The sequence below is a fragment of the Rousettus aegyptiacus genome, unplaced genomic scaffold (assembly GCF_014176215.1).
Source record: "Rousettus aegyptiacus isolate mRouAeg1 unplaced genomic scaffold, mRouAeg1.p scaffold_m13_p_3, whole genome shotgun sequence".
Lineage (NCBI taxonomy): Eukaryota > Metazoa > Chordata > Mammalia > Chiroptera > Pteropodidae > Rousettus > Rousettus aegyptiacus.
In genome coordinates, this window is record NW_023416306.1 from 122,929 (window position 1) to 144,657 (window position 21,729).

The 21,729-nt window shown below is 61.0% G+C and overlaps 1 protein-coding gene across 8 annotated transcripts in view; it reads right to left on the reverse strand.

The window, feature by feature from the left end:
* Window positions 1–21,729, reverse strand: part of CACNA1B (calcium voltage-gated channel subunit alpha1 B) — a 147,633-nt gene that overhangs the window by 84,571 nt on the left and 41,333 nt on the right. For 5 of the 8 annotated variants that reach the window (XM_036239419.1, XM_036239416.1, XM_036239423.1 and 2 more), the window contains 8 exons: window positions 20,624–20,739; window positions 19,949–20,005; window positions 18,780–18,872; window positions 13,893–14,102; window positions 10,701–10,813; window positions 6,630–6,742; window positions 5,782–5,913; window positions 5,466–5,538 (listed from right to left, as the gene is read on the reverse strand). In XM_036239419.1, the coding sequence (XP_036095312.1) occupies window positions 5,466–5,538; window positions 5,782–5,913; window positions 6,630–6,742; window positions 10,701–10,813; window positions 13,893–14,102; window positions 18,780–18,872; window positions 19,949–20,005; window positions 20,624–20,739 (907 nt within the window). The remainder of the gene's footprint in view (window positions 1–5,465; window positions 5,539–5,781; window positions 5,914–6,629; window positions 6,743–10,700; window positions 10,814–13,892; window positions 14,103–18,779; window positions 18,873–19,948; window positions 20,006–20,623; window positions 20,740–21,729) is intronic. The other 3 variants (XM_036239421.1, XM_016135455.2, XM_036239417.1) reach the window with 1 other exon arrangement.

Consider the following 21,729-nt stretch of genomic DNA (forward strand, 5'->3'; position numbering starts at 1 on the left):
CAGTCCCCGGGCAGCAGGCGGGAAACAAGAGCGGGGCTGTGGGCTCCATTTCTTACTGGTTATGAAATTACTCAACTTTTATTTCACCTTGAGCTAATTTAAGTAGCTGATGTTTTCCCCAAGAAGTGGATGTTCCGTCTAGGTTTTCAAATCTATTGGCATAGAGGTGCCAGGACATTCTTTTGGGATTAAAAGGCAATATATCTCCCTTCTTGTAGTTTTGTCTTCCTTTTGGGCATTAGCTTTTACGTGTGCTTTTATGGTTAGTAAAGTTATCCACTTTACTAGTCTTCTTGAGAACAAGATTTTTATACATTTGTTCCCTGGGCATTTTCGGTTTTGTTTCATTTATGTCTGCTCTTGTCATTTTTCCTGCTTCCAACTGTTCTTTGATTTACTCTATTACTCCTTTTCCTAGACTTTCGAGGTGCGTGTTTAGCTAGTTTTAGTCGTTCTTTTGCTCTGCCCACTGCTTTTACGATGACCGTCTCCCCCCAGTACTCTTCGGAGTCTTCCCGTAGCTCCGGTGTTATTGCTCAGCTCTAGGGCCTTGCGCGGCCCGCTGCGATGCCTTCTTGAACTCAGTCCTCCAGCTTTCCCAGACGAGGAAGGTGTCAGATCACGGTTCACTAGCCGTTCTGTCTGGGCTGTGCAGGACGGCAATTCGGGCGTATTCGCAGGCATCTCCCGGGTCGATTCCTGTGGAGGGCTCCAGCCCCTGCTGCTCGGCCACAGAGCTCCGCGTGTCAGCAGGTGTACGTGGGCTGCCTGAGCTCTTTACACCCTTTCTCCCTCCGCTGGACAGAAGCACGCAGTCAGTCTGTTGTGAGGCGCTCACCTTCTGATGCACACGTCTTTGCTCAGCACATTCCAGGCCTGTTAGGTCCGCGAGCTCACAGCTACAGGCTCCCGGCACCCACCAGGACGTGCGCCCCACGTCCCCCTTCCCGCTAGGTGATACCCATCCACGTTCCCACCTGGCAATGCACCCCCACCATCCTGTTCCCACCAGGCAAAGCACCCCTCCATTTTCACTAAAGCTTGTCCACGCAGCCTCTGCTTTGGCCTTCGTTGGTTTCGTACCGACTCCCCTTGGCTAATGTTTATTTAGCTTATCTCTGCACCCCTTTATTTTTTAATCATATAGTGTTTTGAACACTCTGAAAAGTACCACAGATAATATTTCACAACCCTCTGTGGACCCGCTGCCCAGCTTTACAAGTAAAGCACGGAAGTGCAGCTAATGCTCCTCACCCCGTACACGCTGGCCTCCTTCCCCCTCGGCCCAGCCCCCGGGGGGCCGCGCCCGGAATCTGGTGCTTGTCGCCCCCACACACGCTTTCATCCTCCCACTGCGGACGTGCCGCGTGGTTCTGCCCATTTTCTCTGTTATTTAAACACAATCACATGCTGCTGTTTTGTTGCTGTTGCCCAGCACTACGTGAGACTGACCCATGTCCAAGCCTCTCATCCTAGGCCACCCCTCTCCCGGCTGCACGGATGCAACATGCTCCTCACCCATCCTCCTAACGAACATCCAGGAGGCTGTCCACACTTTCCTCTTACACATAAAGCGGCTGTGATGTCTCACACTTGTCTCTTTGTGCACGACACTTCCGCCTCCTGTCCCTGCGGCAAGAAGTGCTTATGTCGCGTTCCAGGGATCATAGCTTACGGAATTACTCTCCAGAGTGGTTCTCAACCATCCACAGTACGAAGGAACCCTCATCTCTCCACATCATCTCTAAAATTTGATGCTGTCGTTCTTAATTTCAGCTAGACTGACAGGTGGAAAGGCCGCTTCACTGTGGGTTTAACGTGCATTCCCAACTGCTGGCAAAATCGATGATGGTTTGTGCAGGTTTGTCAGCCAGTTTTCTCTCCTATGTGACCTGTTTATGCCCTTTGCCCTTTCCTGTCACACTATTTGTCTTTTTGACTTGTGGACATTCTTGATATGCTCTGGACACTAATCCTTTGACGGTTATTTGCTGACACTGTGGATATTTCTTCTTCCAGACTATTACCTGTTTTTGTTTTTTGTTTTTAATCTTTCTGTGGTGTCTTCTGACCCACAGAAATCTTTACCAGTCAAATCTGTCAATAGTGTCCTCTATGACCCATGCTTTTTATCTTTTTAAAAAGCCCTCCCTGCCTTGCGTTAATAGCATCATACTTCCATATGTTCTTCTAAATTTTCACATTTTCTTTTCACACTTAGGTCTTAATCTATCCAAACTGATTTTCAAATCTGGTACGAGGTAGGAATCCAACTTCATGTTCTTCTCTGAGTAACCAAATTGTCCCTCACCATCTGCAATAATGACACTCGAGTTTTTTTGTATGTACAATAATGATATTTTTTTCTTGTCAATCCCAGTAAATTTTATTTCATTTTTTTTCTTGTTTTGCTGAACTAAGACCACTGATACTACCATAATCTCCTAAGACCTTACTTGGAATAAATGAAATGTTATGATAGGTCTTTCCAAACACACAGAAAGTAGAGTGTGTAATGAATCCCTACGTTTTCATCGCCCACTTATTAATTTGACAATTAAAATTTGCCAATATTATTGTTTTCCCTCTGTTGGTTGTGATTTGTTATAGTTCAAATGCTTTTTCTGATCATACATGGTTTTTCCTGCTTTAATCTGTTAAGATGATGAGTTACATTACCAGACTTCCTAATGTCAAATTAGCTTGCATTTCTAGGATAAATTCAAGTTGGTAGTAGGATGACTCTCAAGAATCTCTACACTTGATTAGTTATTATGTCCCCTCGGGACGCTTCTGCCTCTGTGTGTATGATAGCAGTCAGTATTTTTCTTTTCACGTGTTGTGCTTGTCTAGTCTTTTCCAAGGGTAACTCTGCCTCAGACATGCGCTGGGGGCTCTCCTTTGAACCTCGGGGGTGGTCTGTATGAGACCAGGATGACTCTTTTCTTAAATATTTAGTAGGATTCCCTTGTAAAACTAGCTGAACATGGTGGCTTGGATAGGTGGCTGTTCAACTGTTTCATTTCTGAACTTCGGGCTTTATATTTCTTCTTGGGTTCGTCTAACGTCTTTTTCCTTCTAAATCACCGGCTGCACTAAATGCAGAGCCGTCTGCGAGCCCGCAGCTGGGGGCCTCCTCGGTCCTCAGCGCTGCCTCAGTCTGGAGCCCGGCGCGCCTGTTCGGGTTTCAGCGACAGGCTGCCCTCGGACGCGTCAGGGCCACTGTGCCCACCTCTTGGCATCACTGCTCACGAGGAGCCTCCCATCGCACACACCCCTGTGCAGGAACCGGGCTCCGGGGCAAGAGCTCGCACGGCGCGCCCGCATCAGGAGTTCTGCTCAGGATGTGTGCGTCCCGCTTGGCCCCGAGCGCGGGTTTGCTGCGGCACCCCCAGGGCGGCTGCCAGCACCCCGCACCCCGCAGCGGGCCGGCCTGCTCCGGGGTGGTGTCAGCGTCCAGTCCTCCCTTTGTGTTTCACTTAGGCAGCTCTGAGTTTCATCCCGAGGCCTCTGCCTGCTCCTTTCCCACCATTCCCTGCTCCTGGTTCCAGGTGCCTCTCGCAGGACCTCGAGCCCTCCTTCACCCTGCCAAAGCCTGGCACACCTCCGCAAAAGGTCGCCACACTTCCTGTTCTTCCCGCTCCCTGGGGACTGAGCTCGACACCCCGTGCAGCGTGTGCGGTCAGCACTCCTGCGCCCCCCGGCTCACTGCCAGCGAAACTGAGGTTGGTTCTCCCAGGCGTGCGCCCTCCCTGCCGCCCTCCCGCCCCATTCAGAGGCAGGGGCTCCCATCCTGGGGTCTCCGGCCACGGGTCCATCACCATCCCGCAGAGGTTACAGGTCTGGCCTGGCCCATAGCTTGACCTTGTGACCTTCTCGGCCTCCTGCCCCACCTAAAGGGACACACACCTTCCCCAGCGCTGCCTGACACCCAGCCCCCGCCTCTTCCCTCCTGCACAGGGCGCCCGGTCTCTGCCCCATCTCTAGCCCCCAAGACTGCTCTCCACAGCAAGGTCCTCCACATCCAGAGGAGCTTCCTACCCTGCTGCTGCGCTCCAAGCAGTGTGCACGGCCTGATCGGAACCCGCCTCCCCCACCAGCTCCAGCCTCCTCATCCCCTCCGGTTCCCACAGAGCCACTGCCACCCACGTTCAGGGCCTTTCTTGCCACGAGCACACACGACAGAGGTCCGATGGTCCAGCGCGTCAGCTCCCTGCTCTGGAAGCCCCTGCGGCAGCTCCCTGGGCAAAGCCTCTCAGCTGGCACTTACGGCCCCGCCAGCCCACAGAAACCCGCAGCACAAACCCTGTGCCCTCCCTACCCAGACCCTGCTTGCCTTCCTCCCGCTCTTCTGGAACGCCCTCTTGACAAGTCCCCTTGCCCCACGCTCCAGATCCCACAGGAAGAGGGAGAGCCCTCCTGGCACCAAGCAAACCGCACCGCTCGGGAAAGGCCAGTCTTTGGGAGGCCTGGTCTTGGGAGTCACTGGCTGTGAGCAAGCCAAGGCCTTCCCCGCGGCATCCGAAGGTGAGAGTGGCCATGGACCGCCACCTGTCCCCACACACTCGGGAAGTCAGAGGAGGGGAGATGCCATGGGAGACTTGAGGGGCAGTGGGGCTGGACGGCATGGTGAGGACGGTGCAGGCCAACAGGCCGGCAGCAGAGGTGGCTCTGCTGACTGTCACTGAGGGCCAAAAGGCTGTAGGGCTCTGACCCAGAACAAGGAAGTTGCGGTGTGAGCCAGGAAGCCAAGCGCCAGCACCAGGCTGGCCTTAGATATCTGCTGCAGACCCCCTTCCCGTGAGTGGCCCTTCCTCGTGCGCGCTGGGGGCTCCAGCTCGGGCTGGGTTTGGGGTCAGCAGCCCCAAGGCCCAGGGGCCAAGCTGAGCCCCTGGCCCAGCACATGTAGCCTGCCGGCCTTCCCTAAGGGTCGTCCTGGGCAAAGTGGCCCCACCCGGCTTGACTCCAGACATGGCAGGCGCGGAGATCCCGTGGGACAGAAATACTTGGCACTGTGGTGTCTATGAGCCCAGTCCTGGGCATTTGGGGGCCAAAGCCTTGAGAGCGACAAGTGCTCAAGCAGGAGAGCCCTCAAAGGGGAGGTTCCCGTCCCCTGCAGTGGGGCGGGCATCCCCCAGACACGGAGAGAAGCGAGGGAGAAGCTGGTGCCTTGCTGTTCTGCTCCCAAGGACAAGGGACAGCTCTGGCTCCAGGTCTGGGGCTGAGAGATCAGCTGTGGCTAAAAGCCGGCTGGCTGCTGGACAGCTAGGCTCCCCAAGGATGCCGCCACAGGACATGAGGACCTGCCCATGATGTCTCCTGCTGCTCGTGTCTGCCCTGCGAGGAGTGATCTGAGAGGCCGACCGTCTGGGCTGTGCGGAGGCTCTGAAGAGCCATGGGAAGCTGCCTTCCCTGCACCTGGCAAGCTGAGCGGGCCGCGAGCGAGCCCAGAGCCGGGGCCTTACCTGGAACACAGTGAGGATGGCGGCAGGGAAGGTGTCAAAGTTGGTGGTTGGCGTCTCATCTTTAAAGTTGAACCTGAGAAAAACGAGATGTCTTGAGAAGAAACAGCCCATCGGAAGCCGGAAGGACCTGAGCCTTGGTGCCCGCCAGCTGTCTCGGCGGCAGGAAGGCTGAGCTCCCGGAGGGCCTCCGGGAGTGCAAGCAGGTGCAGGAGGCCTGGGGAGCACCGCAGCTCAGAGCTCAGCCTCCTGCCCCCCTGGGCACACCTACTGTCCCCAGACAGCTGCTCCGAGCACCCCTCCCCGTGGGGCCACTCACTGTCCCCCGAACAGCTGCATGCCCAGCAGGGCGAAGACCACGATGAAGAGGAAGAGCAAGAAGAGCAGGCTGATGATGGACTTCATGGAGTTGAGCAGGGACACCACCAGGTTCCGCAGGGAGTTCCAGTACCTACGGCAGACGCAGCCCCGCTGGGACACGGCCTGCACTCACCGGCCTCCGTGGTCACGCCTCTGCCCTCCCCCAGGGCACCTTGCCCACAGTGCGGGGGCTCGTCCCACGGTTCCACAGGCACATCCAGCCCTCACTCGCTGTATCACCTCTGCTCTGCGCCTCAGCTCCCTCGCAGGTGAGGCAGCCAATTTGCTTCCAGTTGGGATGAAGCTAAAAACACAGTCCTGCTAAAGACAGGACGGGACGAAGCCCGGCAGAAGGGAGGGGGAGCAGGCCCAGGAAGGGGGCCGTGCAGGTGGCAGGCTGGCTCAGGGCAGAAGGGCAGAGCCTGCAAGGCCAGGCCCAGCCGAGCGGCAAGAAGATAAACACTCCCCTCCAGTGACTTGTTTTCTGCATAAGCAAAGTCACCTTTGAACACTGAAAGGTAGAACCGCTGGCTTCCAGAGAGGAAACGGCACATAAGCTCGGGGAGCAGACTAACGACAGAGCTGGGAACCTGCACTGCTGAGGCCAGTCGGGTTGGAGCCCAAGGGCCGCTGCAGGCCAGCAAGGCCGAGACGAGCACAGCGGCCGTGACTGTCTTCTGGGCTTGGACAGTGACGCTCCCCGCCTCGGCCCAGACATATGGGCCCACACTGGCACCGAGAGCCACTAGGATGGGCTCCCTGTGCCGGCTCCCCTACCCCCACCCTGGGAGCGCAGAGGTGACCTACTTTGTGACTTTGAAGATCCTCAGCAACCGGAGTGCCCGCAGAACACTGATCCCAAAGGAGGTTCCTGGCTTGATGGCAGCCCACACCACTTCGAAGATGCTCCCCACGATGACCTGCAACGGAGATGGGTTCAGCCCCGTCTTACACGCGCACGCCTGTGTGCAGCTGTCCCCGCCTGCCTGCGGCTGCCTCTCTCTCTGCAGGCACCCGCCGTCTCCCTCGTCTGTAGCCCAAGCCACACAGGGCACTGCAAGGGGCACGCCTCACGCAGCTCCTGCAGCCCCCGGGAGCTGCGGAGAGTCCGCCGGTCCTGCTGCCCGCGCTCCCTGCTCCTCTGCCCGGATGCGCCAGGGGCCATGGGACTGAGCAAGGTCAGGCCTGCGGCTTCCTAATGGATGGTAAACCCACCTATCCTGCGCCTCCCCGCCCCGCGCCTCATCACAGCCTGACGGCATCGCGGCTGCTAACATCACGGCGCCAGGCAGCGCGCTACAGACAGCCTGGCCCTCCGGCGGTGCCCACAGGCCAGCGCAGCCCACTTCCCAGGACCCCCGAGCCCTGGTGCGGCCTCCGACCTGACACGTTCGGATTCACAAGCTGAATCTTGAGTCATGTCTCCTCTCAGTGACCAGAAACCAGCACATGCCACCAAGATGCTGTGGCAACCTTGTCCTTTAGTTTCACCAACAGCGTCACCCCAGACGCTGTCCGTGTGAGCCGGGGCTTGCCCTACTCCCAGCCGCCCCTCAAGGGGCTCTGCAAAGGGCTGTCCTGGACACTGTCCAGCGTGAGAGACAGAGAGACGACGAGAGGGGGCCTGGAGCACAGCAGACCCCTCACCATCTCTCCTCTGGATGGGACACTCTGTCCCTGCGGCACACCTCCTGGGCACAGCCGGGCCCTTGTCACGTGCACCCGTGTCCTCCTCACGTGGGGCTCTCCTTCCTCCACAGTGTGTGGACGACAAACGCCAGGCAGGAACCTTCGATTCCACGTCACTGCTCTTGGCGCATGCGGTGCCCAAGGTCTGTCACGTCCACCAATCCACCGAACCCTAAACCCAACCCGCTCAACACAGACACTGTCACCAAGTCACTGAGACAACGGCAAGTAGCCAGGACAGAGGCCTTGGTCCGTCACTAGGCACCGCCCCACAGCTGACGATGGCCTGTTAACTGCAAGTCCAGTCTGGCAGTCACACCAGCTACGGGTCACAGCCACTGCTGCCCCTCCACCTTGAACAAACGCACTGTACAGAAAATGCCAGCTGCCCTGCTGACACCCAGCTGTACCCCCGGCTGTACCACCTGTTGTGGCCCTCGCAACACAGCACATGGGACAAGCTGGCCACAATCTGGCCATCGCCGGCAATTTCCCTCCGCGTTCCCGGAGCCTGCAGACGTGGCCCACGCTGCAGACTCGCCTCCCGAGTCCTTCTCCTCACTGTCTGTCCGCAGCGTTTCTCCTACTGCCCATGTATCTTCCTCAGACGTTGCTCCCGTTGGTTCAGCACGCAGGTGGCCTCTAAGATGGCGTGAGGAGCTCCACAGCTGGCGTTTACCCCCTTGCTTAACCTCTCCCCTCGAGGACGGGCTGGACCAAGTGACTGATTTCCAGCAAATAGAAAATGACACAAGTGGCGAGATGTCACCTCCGAGGCAAGATTTTACAAATGCCTGGTCTCCCTCAGCGCTCTGGCTCCCGCGGGCCCCCAGCTGCGTGTGGTGAGAACAGCAGGTGAGCGAGCCTGGGGCTGTCAGCAGCCACGGAGTGAGCCTGGCAGCGAGCTCTCCCACCCAAGGAGCCCGCGACGCTTGCCACCTCCTGAAAGACTTGGAGCAGGGACACCCAGTTAAGTCACGCGCCGATTCCCAATCCATCAAAATGTGGGATGATAAATGTTTGTTGTTTCAGGCCCCTGAGCTTTGCGGCGACGTGCTACACAGCAAGAAAAGCCAGCACGGAACTTGGAAACAGAAGATGAGGTGCCGCTAAAGCCAAGCCTGACATGCGGGTGAGGCCTGGAGTGTGGGCAGCGGCAACCCAGCGTGCCCTGAAGCGTGGTGCACACGGGCCACAGGCCGCGGCCGCCACGGGGCCTGGGCCAGCGTCCTGCTGAGGGGTGCTGGGCTGGGGCCACGCCACCGCCCAGACGATGGAGGCCCAGGAAAGGCACCTGGTGGGCTGAGCGGGCTCCAGAACATAGGCTGACGGTGCCACCCCGTGTCCCCTGCTGCTGCATCAGATGTCAGGGGACAGAGCGACGGGGAGTAAAGGCAACTGGGACTTGTTTGGGAAATGGCTCCCAGACAGCAAACAATCGCAAGCACAGAGGGGGCCTGGCATGGAAACGAAGCCCAGGCCCGGTGGAGACTCTGCTTCTCCTCCCTGAAGGGCACTGTCACTCGCACCTTCAGACAGGCTCCGACGCCTCGCAGGTGGCTCAGGAAGCCGAGGCCCAGGACACGATGGCGTGACGGCCTCGGTCATGGTGGCAGATGCACAGAAGGGTTAGTCCCGAAGACGGCTGTGGGCATGGATGCTGTCTGATGGGGTGAGCTCAGGACTGAGCTTTGCAGAAACTTCACTATCTCGAGTTGAAAGGGACAGACACAGCACTAACCTGAAGTACGCCTTTGGATACCCCAAACCGTAGCAGCAGGAAGCACACACCTTCACGAGAGGACAGGTGGCTCGGAGGGCAAAGCCCGGAGCCCGGGGCTTCCCAGGCCTCAGAACTAAGCACTGCTGCCAGCGTGGGTCTGGCTGGACTCCAGGGTTGCAGTGGACCAGGGGCCCGGGAGCCCCTCTGAACCACACCTGGTGCCACGCTGCATGTGGGTGTGGGCGCACAGCCGGCCTGTCCCGGGTCTGCACAGAGAGGGGCCTGGGGGCTCAGCCACATGGGCCCGAGCAGGTGGTGGCACCTGAACTTCCAGCAGGTGCCGCAGAGGGACGAGGCATCAGGGGACGGGAGAAGGCGAGTGCGACTCACACTGGGACCAGAGGGTGGACTGCGGCAGGCAACCTCTGAGGGGGCCCCCTGCCCCCAGCCTCCCGGAGCGCACGCCCACGTACTGCCCCCATCCCCTCAGCAGGGGCTAGATCCACCACGGAGCACGGAACACCGAGGGGTTCTGTCCTCTGAGGTGTGTCCCTGTGACTTCTGTCTTGGGCACTCTCAGCTCTCCCTCAGATCTCGAGCTGCCATGTTGTGAGGTCACTCCTCAGCCTGGGGAGCTCGTGTGACCAGGACCCGAGGCCAGCAACTCCACATGTGAGCCTGGAAGCCAATCCAAGTCTCAGCAACAGCCCTGTGCTGAGCTGGAACGCAGACCCTGAAGTCTTGCCGCAGCCCGGATGACTGCATGCCCGGCCACCAGCTGGACGGCGCCCTGCACGGCCCTGGGCCATCCCAGGCTGCCAGGCGTAGAGAAAGTGCTTTGCCGTGTGCAACTGCTCCCGGCCAGGGCCCGGCCAGCCCAGGCAGGAAGGTGGACGCACCCTTGGGAGGCAATGGGGCTCCCGCAGCCCCTCCCTCTGGGGCCCCCGCCTCCAGCTGAGACCACCCACCCCAACTGCAGGCGCCAGGTCTGGGCCAGGCAGCAGCAGCACCGTGTGGGGCAAACCCCCAGGGGGACATGGCTCCAACACCAAGTCCTGCCAACTGCTGGGTGGCCTCAGGCCAAGCGCGTAACAGCTGTCCTTGCTCCGGCAAGGCCGGGCATTGTGTGCAGGTTCTGCAGCCACAGACGCCAGGCCCTGTCATTGTGCCGAGTGTGGTGACTGAATTCCAGGTGAGGCTTCCCCGCCCCAGGTCCCGGGCCCACTTGCTGACAACTCTGGCAACTGGCGGTCGGTCCCTCCTGGGCCAGAAGCGACCGACTGCCCGGTGGGCCCCGCCGAGCTGACCCTCGGATCCTCCCCCTGGGCTTACCTGAGTGTCTGGCCAAGCCACCGCACCCCACCCAGCAGCCTGGCCCACACAGGCTCCGTCCCACCACCGGGTGCTAGCTCGCGGGGGTGGGCTGTGTGATGCCCAGCTGTCACCCTGATGGGCTCCGCACTCACCCCGAAGTCGAAGCAATTGAAGGAGGACCGGAAGTAGCTCCGGGGCCCCAGGCCATACATCTTCAGGGACATCTCTGTGAGGAAGAGACCCAGGAAAACAAACTCTGCAAAGTCTAGGAGAAGCCAAGAGGAAGGCGATTAGCGCACGGCCCCACCCCCGCCTGGCTCCAGCCCGGACCTGGGGGCACCCGACTCCAGGCCTCAACGGGGAGCCCCTGGGCTCTGAAATCTCGGCCAAGACAGGGGCAACGAATGGCCTGCGGGCACGGAGACACGCCCATCCAGGTGGCAGGAGCAGAGTGCCCAGTGCCCATGGGACAGAGGGGTAGGCCCAGCAGGCAAGCTCCCAGGACCAGGCTCAGGGTGAGGACTGGGGCACAGGGCGCTCCCCGAGGAGGGCAGAGGCTGCCAGGCCGAGGCCCCACAGCCCGTCCTTCTGCCTCAGTCCCTTCCCTGCCCCAGGCTCTGACCACGGCTGGAGTCCCCGGCCTGTCTTCCCAGGGCCTCTGGCAGTCACCCATCGGCCCTGCCACCACCGTGCGTCCTGACGCCCACTCTGCTGCCCAGCACCCCAAGCGCTCTCCACACAGGTGGCGTCACCTTGGTCAGGGCTAGACCTGAGGCCAGCCAGACCCTGGACAGCCAGAGCCACTGCTGCCCACGGTACTGTGCCTCATGCACTGACGTGTGAGAGTCTACGCTGCCCCAGGTCTCAGGGCGGGCACCCTCCTGCTACAGCCTGAAGCATGGACATTCAGTCCCTGGGAGCAACCTACCCACAGCAAGCCTGGCCTCTGGAGACACCAGAAAGTCCCCAGGGCACCCAAGCCGGGCGCAGCATGAGCAGTGAGAGGCCAAGTGCTTCCCTGGACGCCTTATCAGAGGCACAGACACACTGACCCTCAGGCAGGAATGACGTGGGGCTCGCCCCTCCTGGAAGGCCGCCTGGCCACCAAGAAGGGAGGTGGTGAGCTATGCTCCCAACTGCGGCTCACAAGGCCCCACACCCAGAAAAGGTTGAGGCTCCCGGCTGCCAAGTTTCAGAGTCCCACCAGCAAGGTCACGCCTGGGGGTCCCCACAGGGCCTCGGGCCTTGGCAGAGAGGCCCTGGGAGGGACCTGCACCCGCCACTCGGACTGTGGAGCTGACGCGGCCCAGGTGCTCACCTGGCCCCTGGAACTGGCTGGCAGGGAGCAGGACAGAAGCCCACTGGCAAGACCATCTGAGTGGGCCAGCGGGCACCCAGTCCCCGACACCCTGCTGCCCTCTGAGCCCCAAGGAGAAGACGCCCTCCCTTCATGCCCAGCCTGCCCATGGGCAAGGAAGGGCATGAATTCATTCCTGGGTCACTCGTTCAGCTGGAGGTGCGGGAGACAGGGTCATCCTTTCCGCCAGGACCTCGTGGGCCCGGGGGGCACAGAGGCAGATGACGTACATGGAGTTCACTAGTGATGAGATGAGAGCGTGCCATGGCGACAGACGGACAGAGGAAAGGGGGGCTCACGGGGTGACCAGCCAGCCTTGTGGGCAGCATAGCGTCCACCTCTCCTTCCTCGCTGCTCAAGTCTCAGCCTCATGGTCCTGTGGTGCGTCGTGAGCGGGTCCCTGAGGACGGGACCCTCCGTCCCAGGGCAGCTGGCCTTGGGCCAGGCCCATGGGGACCCTCCTGCTCTGCCCGCCTCCGCCTCTTCGCCTCTCAGGGAGCCTCCCTCAGCTCGGCCCGGCCTTCGAGGGCAGAGCCTGCACTGAGCAGCCAGTCCCACACGTGCCCACCTCTCCCTCCAGCCACTGTCTCTGGGCGGCCTCGAAGTGCTCACGACACCAGAGGGGAGACAGAGCAGCAAGGACGCAGACACCGGCGCACGGCCGGCCCCGTGCCCCGTGCTCCTGCACCGCAGGCGCTTGACCAGGCCGCGCAGGGGGCAGAGCCCCAGGAAGCAAGAAGCAACCGAGACTAAACGAGCGTCAGCTGCTTCCTTCGTGGGACGAATAGACCTCGCTAGGAAGCCCCCAGGAGAAGCCGCGGGCTGGCTGAGTCAGGAGGAAGCCCCCCACCATCTGTGGTCCCCATCCAACCCCCAAGGGCAGGGAGGCTTTAGCCTGAGAACTCAGGGGAGATACTGAGTCAGTCCCCAGCAGAGGCCCGAGACACCAGACTGTGAGCCCAGGACACTTGACCGGAGGCCAGAGTGGGCAGCTGGATGCCCACAAGCCGCTCCCCGGCCGTCACGGAGCTGGGGAGCCTGAGCTGGGTGCGTGCGGGGTGCTCCCTGGGTCTCCCACTCCCACGCCTATCTGCCTGCCCTCAGTACACCAGAAATCGATTCAGAGCCAGTCTGAGAAACTAGAGTCCCACCCCACTGCATGCCCGTGTGGCCTGTGGAGCCACCAGCCCCGACTCAGCAGGAGCCTCCCCCAGCTGCCCGGGCTCCCGGCCGACAGAGAGGAACGTGGTTGGCCTGTGGGGCCGGGGCTGGGTTTCCCTCTGGAGAAAAGACTCTCTTGGGCACCTCGGGTGGCTTCGGGCACACGGGGTTCCCATGGAGGGACCAAACCAGGCGTGTTTCCAGGCCACCACAGACACCAAAGCAGGGTGAGTGATGCTGACCCCCAAGGGGCAGGATGGAGGCACCACTGGCTGCAGGGCACGGACGGCCAGTGGAGTCTCCGTGTAGAGCTCTGAGCTCCACGTGGCCTGCAGATTCTCGAGGTGTGAAGGCAGAGATGGGACGTCAGCCCTGGTCCCTGGAAAAGGGCAAGGAGCCCCCACCCGAGTTTTCTTCCTCGTGCCTCCTTGGGACTGTCACCAGGGCCAAGCAAGTTGTACCTCAGAGCTCTGTGGCTCGTCTGGCAGCTCACAGGCACAGGACGGCCACTCAGCCCTGGTCATGGACACGGCCAGACTCAACCATCAGAAATAAAGTGGAAACAGTAGAAGGGCCATAGAAGCAGGGTGCTCTCTCCCCAGGGACCCAGCAGGAATGAGCAGCTAAGGCCTCGCTTTGTGGGTCTTCAAGGCCTCGGAAGGGAAGACACAGGTCGCCTGGCCTGGCTTGTGCCTGGTCATCCGCAAACTTGCTCCCCAGGGTGCTGGTGCCTCCCCAGCGCACAGGCCCTGATGGGTGGGGCCGGACAAGCCAGGCTCGCAGGACTGGGCCCAGGGCGCCCGGGCCGGGCGGGGCAGCCACCTACACAGCGCCGTGGTGAGCCGCTGGGGCTGGTTGTGGTGCACCATGGCCACGCACAGCGTGTTCAGCGCCACCACGCACAGCACTGCCCAGTAGAAGCTCTGCGCCTTCACCACTCGCCGCACCAGGAACCGCAGCATCTTCTCCTTCCGGCGGAAGTACGACGAGCTCTCCGTCTTCCCACTCTTGAGGCCGGCGCGGGCGAAGGGGGACCCTGCGGGGGGAAGGCTGGCTGAGGACACGCGCCACCCAGATGCAGGGCCCCGCTCAGCCTCCGGCAGCCCAGCCTGGCCCACGGCCCCGGTGCCAGCCGCAGCCCGCGGTGCTGATCACCCTGTGCCCCCCGCACGGGGTTCTGGCCTCGCCCCATGCCGCGCTGGGACCCTGGGCCAGGAGGTCTCCATGGGACACATGGCTGGTGCCCGGCCCCCAGCACCACGGGCCAGCTTCCAGGAGCACAGCCCCGGTCTCCCAGGCCCCCAACTCCTCCCGTGGCCCTGGAGTCCCACTGCGTCTGGCCTTCCACCCTCTGTGACCCAGCTAAGCAACCAGCGGCCACCGGTCCTTCAGCTGGAACACAGCAAGCTCCTCCGTCTGCGTCCAGGCACAGAGTGGACACGAGCTCGGCCCACACGGCCCGAACGCCCACTCCGGGAAGCTGGCCGAGGGGGCCCCCGCCCCGAACACCACGGCCTGCTCTCGCTCTGCCCAGCCCTCCGCACGGCCGGTCCGCAAGCCCACTTCCGGCAGCCAGCCTCTGCCTGTCAGCGGCTCCCTCTCAGCTTCACACCCCAGCTTTTGTCCCCTCCACAAAGTCCTTCTCTGGTGGCATCTAAAACAGGGTCCCCCCCAAAATGTGACAACTGCACTCCATCTGCCAGCATCCTGGCTGGCTCCGTGAGGACGAGCCGCACGCCCTCTCGCCTCTGAGCCCTCACCCCGCCTGACAGGTGAGGGCGCGGTCCTCGTGGGTGCTGGGAGGCTCTGTGCCCGCGTGAGGGCTTCTCCAACTGCCGCCATCAGGCCTGGGCGTGTGTGTGCCTGAGTGCTCCAGCCCAGTGGGCTCCGATCACCTGGGCTTGGACATCAAGTCCCTGGGTGAGGTGTGCAGCACGTGTGAGTCATGTGATGGCTAGGATGTCTTCTCAAGTGTGTGCGTGTACACGCCCAGACCCTGAGTGGCATGCTAAGGGCACTACCAGGCTGGCGTCCCTGGGACTCGCTGAAATGGAGACAGGCCCCAAGGCCTGTGGAGAGGCTTGTCTCCAAGATGAGCAGCTGCAGCAAGCAGGGAGACACTGTCCCCAACAGCCCTGACATGGCAGGAGGGTCCAGAGTACAGCACCCATGGGTGAACCCTGGAGGGACTTCACAAGGCCCAAATGACAGATTCCTGGTCCTCCAGGTGCCACACCCCATCCGTCACAGCCTGCGGTGGCTAAGCAAGGACACGGTCCCCCAATCCATGTCCACACCCCAGCCATTGCCCATCAGAGCTCGGTCATTCAATGAAACCTCTTGGCCAGGCTTGCTGAGGGCTTCAAAGTCCCCAGGCCACAGCCAGACACACCCACTCCATCCTCAAAGGCAGCAGAGGGACACGGGGGGGGGGGGGGGGGGCGGGGACAGGCAAGCGGTCAAGACAAGGAGAGATCCACAGGGCAGAGTGCGCACAGACCCACCCAGCGAACCCACCCACGCAGAGCGCCATCCTCACTCGGCCAGGTAGGGACACACGGGCGCGCACACGGCATGGCACACATCCAGACCCCTGCCACACTCTCGTGCACACGCGGCCCTCCAGGACATACGCACTCAGAGTCGCACGGAGACACACCTAGGGACACACGGCCACTCTGCAAAGGAGGGGAAAGAGGGCACGTGACATGCAAACCTCTGTGCGCGCACGAGCGGCCGGCAAGCCAGGGGCGCCCTCCGAGGAGGAGCCTCAGTGCACGGGACCCCGCCCAGAGAGGCCCAGTCGCCCGGCCACAGGAAAGGAAGCCTGGGAGAGCCAGGCCACACGCGCACGGTCACGCGCACGGCCACACGCACGCTCACTCGTCACAGGCACGCCCACAGCGGTGTCCACGGCCACATGTGCACAAAGCACACTCCCCCACGTGGCGCCTGGATCTCCGACACCCACGGGACACCGGGGACACGGGCAGAGCAGGGCCGGAGGGAGGTGCTGCCCACGGCGGCAGTGCTCCGAGTCCTGCCTCCGACCCTCACAAGAAGTGTATTCGACCCGTCCGCTGATCTCGGACGCGCGTCTCAAACTCAGCCTGTCCTGAACCAGATTCTGGACATGAGCCCAAGATGCACTCGGTCTACAGTCTCCCCGACGTGTCCCGTGGAGCTGTCCTTGACGTCTGTCTCTCCCTCACACCCACGGCCAGCTGGCCAGCAAACCCCGTGTTCTCGTCTCTCAAATACATGTAGAACTTGCCACTTAACGGCCCTGTGGCTGCTACCTCCAGACCCCAGCCACCCTGTGCTGAGTCCCACAGCGGCCAGCCTCCGCCCTTCCTGCACTCTGGCCAGGGACCGTCTCCCTCTGCAGACGCGCCATGGCTGCCAGAGTTCCCCCCGGGTCCCAGCCCACCGTCACACCTGGATTTCCTCTCTCAGGACTCCCTCAGCCCAAGTCCCTTCACCCCAGCCAACCTGGCCTCATGGGACCCCTCGCACAGGCAGGCAGACTCCTGCCCCCGCAGCCTCTCACAGGGTGCCCAGGTGTCCTCTCCCGCACGTCCCTGGGCCGGCCTCCCCACTTCCTTCAGCTCTGCACTCAAAGGCACACCCCCAGCTTTCCGCGCCCATTCATCCAGCACCCCAGCACCCCAGGCTCTCCAAGCCGCTCCCTCCTCCACGTCCCTTTCTCACACAGAGAGCTGGCGTGCCGTACACTTCACCTGCCACCCTGTGTGTGCCTGATGCCCCCCCAGGACAGAAACTCCAAGAGACAAAGGGCTTGGCTCTGCTAGTGCTATAGCCAAAGCGCTTCAAACCAGCACATGATGGGCACCTCACAGGTGTTCACGGAGTGAACGAACCAGCAAATCGCTGACTGCAGGAGAGGTTTTTAAAAGCCTAAGAGAACACTACATGAAGCTTTATAGGAGCAAGTTTGAAAAACCAAGAAAATAAAGTATCCTAACAAAGTACAATTTATAAACTGGTCCAAGTGTTTTCTATGTCTTGGCTACATGGGTTCAAAGTTTTATCTCACTGTTAAAGAACAGAACATTTAGATGTTACTTAATGATTTCAAGCTACCGAAAAAGATTTTTAAGGCTCTCCAACTCATTTTACAAAATCATAATAAAAACTTTAGGTAAAATAGGAATACAGGGAACTACTTAACTATAACACACATAAGTTTCAAGAAATTGTAATGAAATTCACGCCAACAACATACATCAGTATTATTAATTAACAAACAAATGACACATAAAAACGACAAAGAGAAAAACGAACAAGGCACAAGAAGAGCCACTAAAACCCAAATTCAAATGGGAAGCAAACATTTAAAAAGAGGTTCAAAACCACTAGTGGTGAATGAAAAAAGAATTATAGCTCCACTGAACTACCACTTTATAATCAATGAACTGGCGAACTGGCAAAAGTCAAAACTAGCTGCACCATCTGACCGGGATGGGGCACGTGTCCCCATGCACTCGGGGGAGGGGGGGTGACGCCACACAGCCTTTCTGCAGAGCAGCACGGCAGCAGCCCTGAAAGGCGCACACCCACCCCGGGCCTCCGCAGCCCCCGGGAGCCCACCCCAGAAGCAACGGCCCCGCTGAGGGAGGCCTGATGTCAGCAGGGTTTGGGGCAGCATCGCTCATGGTGGAAAAACACCTAAAAATAAATGGCCACCAGCAGGGAGCAGCCACACAGGTATGGTAAATGCGCACCACGTGCCACCACTTACAAGAGCAAAAACCACGATGGACTGACCGGGGGAGGGGGCTCCCAAAGATGAGAAGTGTGTGAGGATTTCTGAAACGTGGAAGGGCCCCAAACTCTGCATACGTGCACTTGTGCGTGTGCAATGCGTGCGTGTGTCGAGCGAGGTAAGCACGGGCACGGGGACAGGCAGACGCTGAGTCTGTGGGGCCTGGGTAGGGCGGGGGAGGCGGCCAATCGGCGCACAGACTGCCCCACCACACAAACACAGCAGCCCTCGCCAGACTTCTTTCTTGTAAAATAACAGGATGGGAATCAGGTGTCCTGGCCCAGGTTCCCTCACAGACCACTGAGCAGGAAGCCCCGCGATGAGCAGCTGTCATTGCCCAGGTCGGACCACCTCGCACACTGGCCTCCGCTGTCACAAAGTGCACAACGGCAGGGCATTTGGTGGCCAAAGGTCACATTTCTGCACCAGACTGAAGAAGAGAACCGAAGGGCTCTGCAAGGTAAGTTACCCAGAATTTCCTTTGTCCCTTTGAGAACAAGGGGCAAGGCTGGGGCCTCAGAGCAGCGAGCTCCAGGAACGAGGGAGGTGGACAGGGCTTTAGGGGAGAGATGGCCAAGCTCTCGGTCCCAGCACATGTGGCGCTCCGGCCATGGGGTGTGATCGAGGGCCCCGCGTCCAGTGGGGGATGGCAGAGCCAAGAGCTACCATCAGCCGGCGGGTGTATCGAAGTGAGTGAGCCAAGGCACTGGGACAAAGGGACTTCCCCTCCCGCCAGGCCCCCGAGAAGAAATCTGAGCACACACCAGAGAACATGGTGCTTCCCACACCGCCACAGCAGACTTGGGACTGGCTATCACGGGAGGGCTGGCGGTGGGGCAGACAGCAGGGAGCTGGGAGCCTGGTGGCAAGAGGCTGGTGCACTTGGTCTCCAGTCGCAGCCCAGAGCGAGAGGCCGCGGAGACTCACCCCCGGCACAGAGGTCTGCGAAGCGGTCCTCGCCCTCCTCTGCGTGGATCAGGTCGTTCCGGCTCTTCTTGGTGGCTGCTCTCTTCAGCACTGCTTTAAACAGGGTGGGACGGGGCTGCATGAGGGAGCCCCGGCTGGCCGGGTGTCATTCAGCGGAGACCATCATCCTCCCAGGAAGGAGCTGGCAGCCTCTCCTGACCTCTGACCCTGAGGCTGAAGCTGAGAGGAGGTGGGACTACCCCTGGCCCCTGGGGGCCCTTCTTGGTCCTCAGAGCAAAGGGACAAGGAATGCTGAGGAAGCCCCGACTTTTCCTTCTCTCCATAGTGACATTAGTGGGGACAGCTTGGCTGCCAGCAAGGCCAGGAAGCGCTGAGTGAGCAAGGCCAGGGTTGCGGCTGCCCCAGCAGCCCACGGTCCAAGGCTAGCTGAGACCAGACGGGTCAGGTCAGGTCTGCAAACCTGCTCAGGGGCCAGTTGAGGCCACAGCAGGTGTGGCTGCCCTATCTGGCCTTGTCCTGAGCACTGGGTGAGGAGAGAGCAGACCACCCACCACTGGGGCTATTCAGGCAGCCAGGCCTGTGACCACGGCCATGCTGGCCCTCACACCGCCCCAGTGGCCCCAGGCTGTGCTAGTGGTGTCTTTCCGTAGCCATCTGAGAGCAGCAGCACCCCGAGCCTAGGAACAGACACGGCTTGGCTGAGATCTGCGTTCTGAGGCCCCTCGAGAGAGCGCTGTCCAGCAGAACTCCCTACAACAATGGGGCCATTCCGTGTCCTCACTGACGGACGCAGCAGCAACAGCCCACCTGGCTGCTGGGACAGGGCGCGCTGTGCAAGGCTGAGCAGCGCCCCGCACTCGCACCTGACGGCACAGGTCTACGTGCAGGCAGGTGCTGGAGCTACGTGCGGACAGTGTGGCTCCTGGGGCCACGCCATGAGCTCCGGCCTCGGCAGGTGTGGCCGTGTGTGAGCCCACTGCCACGACAGCCACTCGGGTCCCTGGCACGCAGCTGACCCCCACAGGGCCTCCCTCCAGAAGGGGCTCTGCCCAGGACCCTGCAGGACGTGGCATGCCGGCACCGGGCCCGGCGGGGCAGCAGGCCCACACGCAAGATCCCACCGCAACATCCAGCCCACATGGCAACAGGCGTGGAGGAGGGTCACCTACCATCCAGAGGGGACTTCTCCTCTGCATTCCTGTCCTCCTCAGCCAGCATGACTTCCTCTGTGAGCAAGACACAGCCATGGGTCAGAGCCTTCCAGTCCCCACAGACCTGGGCCCACTCCCAAGGACACAATGGCGCAGGGCACCTCTGCCTGCAAGTCCTGGACTCTCAGTCTTTCCATTCCAGAAGCCTGCAGCTCACGGCTGAGCTTCGTCTACCAAAACAGATGCCCTGTGTCCCACAGACAGACGCCCCGTGTCCCACAGGCCCCGTGAAGAGGGCCTGGGGTTTCCACTCACAAGCCACCCTCCCTGAGAGCAGCCACCCGCTAGGCGGTTCACACTGAGAAGGCCCCTGTAAACCTCGCAAGGCACAAACGGGCACGCTGCATGAATGCCAGAGCACTGGCCTGGGGCGGAGACCAGGGTCAGAGGCTGCAGGCTCAACAAGGTGCAGAGCCGGGGAGGAGAAGGGGTTAAGGGCTGGGCACCTGGGTCTGATAGGCCGAGACCAGCTCAAAAGGCCAGGGGCCCCAGCCCAGTGGCCCGTGTCAGGGCCCTGGTGACCTCACTCCTGTCCTTTGCGTGGCCTCGGCTCTGGCCCGCTAGGTGGATCCCATCCAGCCCAAGCACGGGGAGCGGGAAGGACACCGGACAGGCGGCAGCCCCGGCTCTCACCGGCCTTGAAGATCCACTCCAGGTATCCGTTGAGCTCCCGCTCGATCTGCTGCTGCCGGCGCAGCTTCAGGAAGGCCCGCCGGTTCTCCACCCGCTCGCGCTCCTTGGCAAACTCGCTGTGCGGCAGCCAGAGAGCAGAGAGGGACCGGGTGTGAGCGCCCCCGCAGACTCGCAGCTGGGGGTATGCGCAGAGGCAAGCAGCCGGTGCAGGACGCCAGCCACTCCCAGGAGCCCCGCCCCTGGCCTCTTCCAACCCAAAGAGCACTCAGGGCACAAGTGAACCCTCCCTGCTCAGGCTCCTGCAGCTCCTCAGGACAGTGCCTTGGTCCTCAGAGGGGGCTCCAGAGGGCAGGGACAATCCCGCATGCCTCGCCTGGAGCAGACTAGGCATCGCCCTCTGTGACCAGCACTGCTGTCTGCCACCCTACAGAGAGCTTCTGGACAGGGTGTCCCAAGGGGCTCCCACTTCCTTTCTTCTGCTGGTTCAGATCCAAAGCATTGCCAGGGGGAGGAGGAACAGACAGGAAGAGGAAGACAGGGCTAGACCAGGGCAGGCCAGGGACAGAAGGGAACCATGCCAGAGCCACCACTCTCCCTGCCAAACGTCTGTGGCTCAAGGGAAGCAGCGGAGAGCACTTCGCCCCCTTGGCTCCAGCACACAGACACCCAGCCGAGCTGTCAGGCCGACCGTGCCAGAGGAAGCGTCCATGCGCACACGAGCGCACACGCACACACCGGCGTCCGGCCTGGCTGCACCCTCTCAGCTCAGGTGCGGGGTAGGGTGCAGCCCCACAGCAAAATAGCAGTGCCTGCCCTCTGCGAGGGGCCCTCTCCCAGGGAAAGCAGCTCTGGGCTTGGAGGAGAGTGCCTGGCAGGCCTGACTGCTGGCACACAGGCTTGGCAAGGTGGCGGCGAGCCTGGCTCTGACCAGGACCAACCCCCTCGCCTGCGGCCAGTGCCTACCAGGGACTGAGATGCTGCAATCCTAGCAGTGAGAAGAAACAGTCCCTGCCTAGAACTGCCAATCCCGCCAAGTCCCGAATCTACAGAAGCTCAGGGTCCCTGAGGGCAGGAGGGCCTGGGGGCAGGAGTAGGGCAGGGACAAT